Below are 10085 nucleotides of genomic sequence, written 5' to 3'. Positions count from 1 at the left end.
AGCTCTTGATGGGTCAGCATCACTGATATTGCAACAGCAAACTCCAGAACTTTCGCAACAAACCTGAGGAACCTCTGTGGGCCCCACAAGGTAACCTTTCATCATTGAGATTTGCTTGTTTTTGTTTTGTTTTGTTTTGAGACAGGGTTTCTCTATGTAACAGCCCTAGCTGTCCTGGAACTGACTCTTGAAGTCCAGGCTGGCTTTGAACTCACAGAGATCACCTACTTCTGTGCCTGAGCACTGGAATTAAAGGCGTGTGCCACCCGATTTGCGAAACACAAACAAGCCCCATCTCTAGGTTGGAACTAAGGGATGGATACATGTGGGCAGAGTAGAATTTACTGACTGTCTTAGGGTTTTTGTTGCTGTGAAGAGACACCATGGCCACAGCAACTCTTACAAAAGAAAACATTGAATTGGAGCCTAGCTTACAGTTCAGAGGTTCAGTCATTGTTAGCATGGCGGCAGGTAGGCAAACGCGGTGCTGGAAAAGTAGCTGAGAGTTCCGTATCTGGATCCGAAGGCAGCAGGAAGAGAGAGTGAGCCAGTAGACCAGGCTTGAGCTTCTCAAGCCCACCCCCCTAGTGACACACTTTCTCCAACAAGGCCACACCTCCAATAATGCCATTCCCCCATGAATCTATGGGGCCATTTCCACTCAGACAGCCACATTGACCTCATCCAATTACAGAGAATGAGAAAGAGCCATTATGGTGCCTCCATTCTCCAGATGCATCTCTCCCAGTAACGTACAACACCTGGGACTGACCTCAGCTCCTGATGCTCACAGCTGCGACTTCAAAGGTAAATACAGAGCTGGGAGGAGCCTTTAAGTACCTGTTTTCTTTATACAGCCCAAATGACATCCTGAGACGCTAACATGCATGACCACATGGTGGCTGAGTAGGGTGTGTGACCGGTGGCACTCACAGTAGAGGGAATGGAGTCGCTGGAGGGCCTCAGCCAAGGCTATGGGGCTCACCGGGGAGCTCTGCTGATTGCAGGGGGCACCTCTGTTTCTCCTTGTTGCTTGCTTGAGTTCTCTGAAGCCATGGGTCAGGCAGAGGACAAATGGGCTGTCAGGCATCCACCGTAGAGAGGATGCACAAACGAAATGAATCTGGCACAGCGTCAGTGGCCAAGAGCTGCTCTTGTGACCACGCCTCCCTGTGGGTTTTGCTTTCTTCACCTGTAAGGTGTGTGATGGAGACCCTGGGAGTTTATGAGGGAGCGAATGACGTGAGCGTAAGTGTGTCCCGTGAGCTGCGCATGACCCGGCGGGATACTCTTTTTCCCTTCCAGACACAGCGTCACAGCCAAGCACTTGGGTTTTGTGAATGGCCTGACAGAAGTGAGGCTATCATAAGTGACACCTGTGCCCTTCGCTGGCTATCAGACAAGTGGAACAATGGACCCCAAGGAATTGACTTCCCACTGTCACCCGACCCCCTCGCTCACTTTCCTCTCCATTTAGCTGTTTATTCAGAGCCCTCGCGGCCAATACTTTCCGTGTTATTATATGTGGTTGCCAGGTAAATAGGATGTTTACTGCAAGCAGGGGATGGAGAAAAGAGTTGGACCAGAGACATAAAACCACACTTCCCTATTTGGAGGGCTCTACAGGATCTCACGGAGTGAAAAGGGGAGAGCCCCCACCATCTCCTTTTAAAGATAATTTGGGATCTGTGCAATGTTTTTAATGGTCCAGGGGGTTGAGTCTAGGACCCTACAAGGCTAGGCAGATGCTGTACCACTGAACTATGTCTCCAACCTTTTCTCTTTTACTTTCCACCTGGAGACAAAAATCTCACTAAGTTACCCAGGCCTTGAACCCACTTTCTTGAGAGGCCCAGAAAGGCCTTGGGCTCGTGATCCTCTTGCCTTAGTGCTGGGATTGCAGGTCTGTGCCACCAGGCTCAGCTGGCATCTGCACAGTTTCTGGGCTCGTGCACCCCGCCATCTGTTGTCACCTCCCCTAAGGCTGAAGGCTTGTCTACTGAAGTGGCAGTCTTCGGCACAGGCAGATGTGGGTTTTCACCGTTAGTGTTTCTCCTCTGGTCTACAATCTCCGGCATGACATTAATATCTTAGAACCCCAGTTTCCTCATCTCTAAAATGGAAACATCAGCTGTTCTGGCTAGTTTTATGTCAGCTTGACACATGCTACAGTTATCTGAAGGAAAGGACCACCAACTGAGAAACTGCGCCCCTATGGTCAAGCTGTAGACAAGTCTGGAGGGCATTTTTCTTCGTTAGCGATAAGGGAGGGTCAGCCCGGTGTGGGTGGAGTCATCCCTGGTCGGGTGGTCCTGGGTGCTATAAGAAAGCAGGCTGAGCAAGCCTTGGGTAGAAAGCCAGTAAGCCACGCTTTTCCAGGGACCAGGTCCTGACATCCTTCAGTGATGAACTGTGATGCGGAAGCATAAGCAAAATAAACCTTTTCCTCCCCAGGCTGCTTTTGGTCATGGTGTTTTAGCACAGCAATGACCACAGCCCTCCAGGATATTCTGATCCCTTTATTGAAAATGAATACGCTCAGTTTTGGACGAAGAGACACCCAAACCAAGTGAATGTAACCCAATAGGGCAGCTCCTTTTTACAGAAAGGGTGAGCCATGACCCAAGTCAGGCTAGCAAGCATGCATGAGCAAGATGGCCTCTGTCTTACTTGGCTGTTCCTCACTGGGTGAGGCTCAAACTCATAATCTTTTCCCAACTGGCTAATGTGGAAAGTGGTGATATACGGAGAACAAAAGGACTCAGTGGGAGGAAGGGAAGTGAGGAAGCAGGCACATAACATTTAGACCTGTTTGTAGGGCAAGACTGACCCTTCTCACACCCCCGATGGCCTATAGGTGGTAGACACATACACAATGTTACTTATACATGGCGGTCAAGGCCTGCCTTTGTGTGTGTGTGTGTGTGTGTGTGTGTGTGTGTGTGTGTGTAAAGAATTCTGAGAAGAGCTAGTGTAGTCATTGTTTTTCTCCTTGCTGTGACAAACACCTGACAGAGGACAGTTTACAGAAAGAAGGTTTGTTCTGGCTCGCAGTTTGAGGGGGTCATTCTGCGTTGTGGCCAGAGAAGGCAGCAAGGAGGGAAGCCATGGTGGCCCAAGAAAGAGATCAGCAGATCACACTGCGTCACAGTCCAGAAGCAAAGTGACAAGGAAGTAGGGCCAGATAAATAACGAGACTTTTCTGTGAGAATCCACAAATAAGAATTATCAGAGAGGGGGACCACGGGGGATGACTGAGGCAGAGAGAACAGGGAAGGCTGTGAACAGGGAATTGGTACGAACAACTGAGCTTGAACTTGCATAGACAGACAACAGGAGAGCAGGGCGTACCCTGCCGAGCCCAGGCCCTCTCCACCCTGTAGCAGCCTCCTCAAGAGTGGAAACAGAAATTCCTGCTAAAAGCCGGGTGTGTTAGCTCATGCCTGCAATCCCATCATTGTGGAAGCCGAGGCAGGAGGATTTCCACAATTCTGAAGCCTGCTTCTTAGCATGTAGCGGACCAACCTGTCTTATAATGTAAGATTCTGTCAAAAGAAAGCAGAGAGTGGCCCTGGAGAGATGGCTTAGCAGTTTGGAGTGTTTTCTGTTCTTGTGGGTAACCTCGGTTCAGTTCCCATCAACCACATAAACAACACATGGCTGCCTGTAACTCTGGTTCCAGAGAATCTGATACCATCTCCGGCCTCCCCAGGCACCTGTACACATGTGGTGCCAATAAACTCAGGAAAGCACACATACACATAAATTTTAAAAAGAAAGGGAAAAAATGTGTCTAGAAGCAGGATCTACAGGCAGAATGGAGCTGCTCCCAGAAGGATTTTCCTTAGTATCCTGAAAAATTTTTGAGAGTTTGGAATAATCTACAGGTTTAAGGGCGGCCTTACGGAGTCCCACCATAAGACAGGTTAAGAATTGATCCCTGGCCAGAATGCTGGCGGGGGAATTATAATCCCAGTGGGGCTCTCGGTCAGGCACCGCCTCCGCCCCGGGAGGGTGGGAGGCGAGAGTTTGGTGTACCTCGTCGGTGTACTGCCTCGCCTGTTCCCAGACACGTCTGCGTTCCTCGGGGAGCAAGTTATTGAATAGGATGGTTTGTACGTCGTGAAAAGTTAAATCATAGGACTGAACCAGGAATTGGAATTCCCTTATGAAATTGGTAGGATTAGCAATATATGACCCGAGCAATTTTGAGACCTGAGAGAGCTCTGATAAGGCAAATGGTACATGAACCTTTATTAGACCTTCCGTGCTGGCCACCTCCCTCAAGGGCAGAACTGTAGCTGGCTTAATTTGACCTGGGTCAGTCCCCTCTGCGAACGAGTGAGGGGCGGGGTGAAGGTCGGAGCCAGACTGCGGGTGGATTTAGTGCCTGAGGGCGGTTTGCGCCGCGAGGAGGAGGGACCAGCAGGGGGGGAAGGAGACTGGGATGAGTCTGAAAGTCCTTCCTGCTGTCTGTGGCCGAAAGAAACTGTTAGCCGTTCGTGGGTACAGTTGCGCCTGCGGGAAGAGTGAGGTGAGGGTGGGTTGGAACTGGACAAAGAACCAGTACGGCGGCGAGAGCGGAAGCAGCGGAAGCTCCTCGGGGAAAGAGACCTGGACCTGGGAAAATGTCTGTGCGGAGAAGGGGAACGAGAGGGGGACCTGCAGGCAGAAATGTTAAAATGTCTGCGCATCGGCGGGGAACGAGATGAGGACCTGGAAATGTTAGAACGGGGTGCGCGGGGTGAAGACTTAGGATCTGTAGAAGGAAGAGGGGCGGGTAAGATGTCGTGCGGCCGAGGGGGGCGGGAAGGGGCGGTCCCACGAGGCCTGGGGGGAGGAGGCTCGTCCGCCGGGTCCATGGCGGTAGCCAGAGAAGAGAGTACCTGTTGGGAAGGAGGATCTTGTGAGGACAGTGCCAGGAACATGTGAGCGGGTGAGCAGTGAGAAACTGTAGACGGATCAGTCTTTAGAGCCATGTAAAAAAATCCCATAATATACATTAACTCTTTCCATTTTGTTGAGCGATGACAAAAATTAGCTAACTCACGTAAGACATCGGGGTCAAATAAGCCCTGAAGAGGCCAGCGGAGATTGCCCTCCAATTTATGACGGGGCCACGTCTTGGAGCAAAGACGGACGAGTTTATCCATTTTAATGGACGGAATGAGGGCGTGGGGTTTTAGAGACTCCAGGAGTTGACCCAGAGGTGAACCAGGAGGAATTGTCTTGGATGGCTTTGAACCCATGACGGAATAATGGTGCCAACAGCCAGAGGCACACAGAGGTGCCAAGAAAACGGCAGTTCCGATTACTGGCGTCCCAAGAAATCAGAAGGCCGCGGGTGGCAGACTAACTGTCCCGAATCCGACAACCGACAGGGAAGAAACCTGGCCGGGAGGAGCCAGTAAGTGGCGGCAACCGACGGGAATCAAACCTGGCCGGAAGGAGACAGTTACGCCGATTTGGGGCTGAGCGCCGATTTGGGGCTGATCGTACAGCTGGAAGGGTCCGTTAGCGGGCCCAAGATGTGAAAGAGAGGAAGGAAGACAGAAGGAAAAAAAAGGCCAGGGCACCAAACCCTGGAGAGAACGGCTGAGAGCACCAAACTCTCAGTGGCGTCGGAACCAAATCCGCCAGGGGCAGAAGACCAGGAGAAGGGAGGGGGGGGAGGGACAACTCCAATTCGGATTTGCCAGGGGAAGCTGGCCGGCCGTCCCCAGGCGTACCAAGGAAGGAGAAGCCCGCGGGGGTAAACTCACGAGTCAGTTGGAGATGGCCGTGGTGAGCGGTGGTGGTTGCGGGTCCCGGTTCTGACTTTGTGTCCGGCGTGAGGTCCCGGACTCCGGGAGGCGCCAGAGGCCCGGAGCCCGGACCTCGGGTGGAGAATCCGGCACGAAGTAGTCCCCGAGTCGACGGCACCAATATTATTCCTTTAAAAACGGCAGTGGCATGGGTGTGTGGACAAACACAAGATAGACGAGACGCGCACGTAAAGGAGAGACGAGACACGCGGCTCCCACGTGGGTGCACTTTAATGGGGAGAGGGGAACACAATAAGGGGTGGGACGTGCGAGACACACAAGGGTAGGGGGAGAAAAAGGCCAAGAGAGGGCGAAACCTCGTGGACCCTCGCTTTTAACGGGGGGCGCAAGGTTATCTGGGAGGAATGACCCTCACCTGGGCGCGGCCAGCGCGCACACAGGTGACGGTAATCCAGGAGAAGTCTGGGAGCTGTAGTTTCCAAGGAATAACACTCATGCTCTCGCCAAATTAGGTTTCGGTGAAATCATATTTTGATCTGTCATTGGTGCCTTCTGGGGTGCCTGGACATGGGTTTACATCTTTCCAGGAAAAGCCCTCAGGATAGAATGCCCTTGGGAAACAGGGTTGTGTCCCCCCAGATCAGGTCCCTCAGAACGTTAGATCTAAAGTTCTCTTTGTTTTCTCTCTCTGGACACAAGGGGGCAGCAGAGCTCTGGGCTTAGCCGGCTGCAGGGTCACTGTGGGCGGGAGGAGTCTTCCTATTTTGCTAGTTCACTGCTTGATTATTTGCCGGCAGCCACCCTCTTGTCCTCCTAGATCTCAGCCTCTGAATAGGGTAATCAGGAAGAGGAGGGCTGCAGGCGGCACAGAATATCCTGACCTTCACTTAAGCATATGCAGTATTCATTCCCCTGCCTCCGCAGAAGCTAAAGCCCAGGAAACCTCATCCCCTGCTGGGAATGTGTCCCAGATGACATACCAGAGCAGAGTCTTTTCACCAGCCCTCAAACTTCCCCAAAACCATGAAGTTGGGGCCCAGTAGGTAGGGTGTAACCAGCTCATTAGATCTATTCTGTGGTTGTTAAGGCTGTGTGTTGTCTTTCATGAGGCAGCGAAAGATAGGCTCCTCCAAACGTTTATTTGATGGAACATTGATCATCACAATACAATTCGGTAAGTTCAGTGAGAAAGATGTTCAGGGCCCTGCGGAGCCCAAAGGTGGAGAAAAGGGATGGCAGAGGCTTCCTGGAATTAATACCCAGGCTAGGTTTAAAGGGCAAATCAAGCAAAAGTGGGGGGAGGGAGAACTTTTCAGGGAAGGGGCCAGACAGTGGGAGCAGGAGATCAAAGTTAAGAAACCAAACGGGACAGGCGGGCGGGGCCGTTGAGAGAGTTCCAGTTCAAGCGTCAGTCCCTTAGTGTCGCAACCACGAATAGACGTCTGCTCCAGGAGTTGGCTCTGTGTCTCTTCAGCGAGTTGAAAGGGCTTTCCAAACAGCTTGGTGCAATTCCCTGCGTGCTTTGTTGAACTGACCGTGCAGGCAAAGGGCAGCGGGGCTGAGAATAGTTGGGAAGGAAAGTGGGAAGCCAGGAAATGGATTCTAGAGTGGTCCTTTTCCTTGTGTATGGGCGCGGTGCTTTCACTCCCTGGTGCCGAAATGAGGAAATCTGCAAACTAGGAACCGACAGTGAAATTGGCAAAGGAGGCTGACTGACTAAAGAGACCTGTACCTCATTCAATAGAAACAGTCTCGAAAGTGAAAAGAGAAAAACTGAAACCTGCTTAATTAGGTTAGAGCAAAATTAGGTTCTTGATTAGGGAAAGTTATCTTTTGATGAAGACAAACTGAACAGGTTGGCCGGTCAAAAAGAAATATCCGCAACAAGTAAGACACAGCAACAGCGAGATCTCAAAGGCCAAAAGGAGAGAGCGTATGAGTAAGGAATTTACAGAGGTAATTTCGACAGCTACCAAGAGTGGGTTTTTTTTGTTTTGTTTTTAAGTGTTTAACTTTCGCCAGTTTTCCTCATTTTTGAGAATGGACTGAGGAGAAGTTGTACGGGTAGACTGTTTCTCAACCCCTGTCTCTAGGGATCAGCGGATGACCCCACATGGGCCAGATTCTACAGCCTCCTGATCCACTCCTTTTTCTCCCCTTTCCTACGGCCCTAACTCTGGGACCCTGATCATAGCCACACAGGAGAACTCTGAATGCCTAATGGCCCCAGGCTGCCTCCCAAGGCTCCACCCACTCCCTGGTCTCTGATGGGGATAAACACTTACCTTGAAAAGCCTGTCATCTGTAGGGCTCACTGTTGTGTTTGGTTAAACTTACTGATATGCAAGCTTAGCTATAGTCTAACTTCTCAGGGAAAAGCAAAATATTTTAAAGTATGTAGCTATTACATACTTTAATCAGAAAAAATTATTCTTAATCAGAAAAAATTAGTAGATTATTTTAAGAATGAAGGTCGAGGAGCTCAGGCATAGTGATGCGGAACCGGGTGGGGATGTTGACTGGGGTGGCCTTGCTGGGGCAATCTAGTGGACAATCCAGGATTCAGCTCTCCCCCTCCTGTTATCCCGTGTAAATTCCGGTGCAGGTCTATGCAGAGGAGACATGGAAGCCTGGGGAACCATTGTTTGGGGGCATGGGAAATAATCTAGTGGCCGTCACCGAAGGACTGGATAGATGGAGGGTACGGATCATGGAGAGCTGTGCAGTGATGAGAAGCAGTGAACCTTGTGCACAGAGAGCCATTAAATAATGGAGGAGGGAGGTGGGTGGTCCTTGGACTTCCCACAGGGCAGGGAACCCTGATTGCTCTTTGGGCTGACGAGGGAGGGGGACTTATTGAGGGAGGGGGAGGGAAAGGGGAGGCAGCGGTGGGGAAGAGACAGAAATCTTTAATAAATAATTAAATAAATAAATAAAGTAAAAAAAAAATAATGGAGGAGCCGGCAAGGTGGCCCAGTGGGTAAAGGTGCTTGCAATCAAGAATGATGTAATAAAAATGTAAAAATCTATCTCTCTCTATGTACATTAAACATCTCAGAATGTCTGCCTGTCTGAATGGAGCTGGATGAGAAGAAAGACAAGCATCAGACGGCTGGGTTTGCCTCCCTCTCCAGTTCTCTGTTCATCAGCTCTCAGGCAAGAGACTGCACAGACAGTCACAGCATCCACCTTGGAGGTCTGGTTTTCTTGAGAGAATCTGATTTCCAACAAGTTATCACCTCTCTCTTTATTTCTTTTCTAAGTCTGTGTTCAGCCTCCAGTGCCTTTTCTGATTTAATAGACATTTTCTTTTAATCATCTGACCTCGTGGTTTTTTTGTTTTCAGAAATAAAACAATAAAAGAGGAAGACAAGGTAAAATCCAACCTCGGTCCTCGACATCCTCTACTCAGAATATAAAGCTGTTTTGCTTTTGACACAGACAAGGCGGGGAGGGAAAAAACACTGAAATAACATTGTGTCTGTGCAGCATTCGTAGGAACAGGACAGGTGCCCCTGGTAGGCATTTATCTTACCACTGCAGTAATTAGCAAGAATCAAGACAGAAATCACTGGAACAGGGCCTGGGGCTCGTTGGTAGAATGCTCGTCCAGCCTACATGAAGGCCCGGGGTTCATCCGGAGCACTGCACAAGTGCTGTGGCCCTCGCCTGGATCCCAACACTTAGGAGGCACAGGCATGAATGAAGAGGAGCTCAAGGCCAGCATTAGAGGTCAGCTTGTGCTTCGTGAGACCCGTCTCAGAATGAAGGAAGGGGGGGGGGGGGGAGAAAGGAGAAAGGGGGCGGGGCAGGAAGAGACCATTAGAACAGAGAAAAGAGCTGAAAGATAGGGTGTTGTGTAAGCACAGGGCAGCAGTGTCATGCGGGGGAGGAAAAGAGAGCAGAAAAATCCAACTAGCTCAAGGCCCCAGCTTCTGCCTTCTGGGAACTGAGGAAGCGCTGCCCCAGCTGCTCTGGACTTTGGCATTGCATCTGCCAGGCACACATGGTACCTAGGCAACCATCGGCAGCATGGCGGCTGGTACCTGCCTCTGCCAAAAGCCATGACCCCAACTGTCCTCTCTGCACATCGCAAACGTCACAAACGACGTAATGAGGGCGGAGCTGGAAACTGGCCTGGTTTGGCTAACTTTTCCAAGTAGCCCTCAGCTGTCCCGCTCCCAAGCCAAGCAGCTCTCCACTTACAGCGGTCCTCTGCCTCGTACCCACAAGGGATCGTTTTCAGGGCGTGTGGGAAGCAGCTCATGGGATTTCGTAGCCAGTTTAAAACTTTGAGGCGTGATTATTAAGCAGATATGT

General features: G+C 50.7%; 1 protein-coding gene across 1 annotated transcript; it reads right to left on the bottom strand.

The window, feature by feature from the left end:
• Window positions 1–4230: 4230 nt before the first annotated feature.
• Window positions 4231–6257, bottom strand: LOC126510095 (serine/arginine repetitive matrix protein 1-like). The gene is made up of 2 exons (XM_050156445.1): window positions 6181–6257; window positions 4231–5933 (listed from the first exon to the last, which is right to left on the bottom strand). The coding sequence occupies exon 2, from the start codon at window positions 5247–5249 to the stop codon at window positions 4284–4286; it is 966 nt and encodes a 321-aa protein (XP_050012402.1). The 5' UTR covers window positions 5250–5933; window positions 6181–6257; the 3' UTR covers window positions 4231–4283.
• Between the last annotated feature and the right edge of the window lie 3828 nt (window positions 6258–10085).

This window comes from Alexandromys fortis, unplaced genomic scaffold (genome assembly GCF_014885135.2).
Source record: "Alexandromys fortis isolate MF-2015 unplaced genomic scaffold, M_Fortis_MF-2015_v1.1 scaffold_89, whole genome shotgun sequence".
NCBI classification, from domain to species: Eukaryota; Metazoa; Chordata; class Mammalia; order Rodentia; family Cricetidae; genus Alexandromys; species Alexandromys fortis.
The sequence above is the reverse complement of the archived record's forward strand: the minus strand, read 5'-3'. Positions and strand labels throughout refer to the sequence as shown.

Bases quoted from the DNA above. Each gene is read 5' to 3' on its own strand.
- LOC126510095 (XM_050156445.1), bottom strand. From the start codon at position 5,249: ATGGGTTCAAAGCCATCCAAGACAATTCCTCCTGGTTCACCTCTGGGT.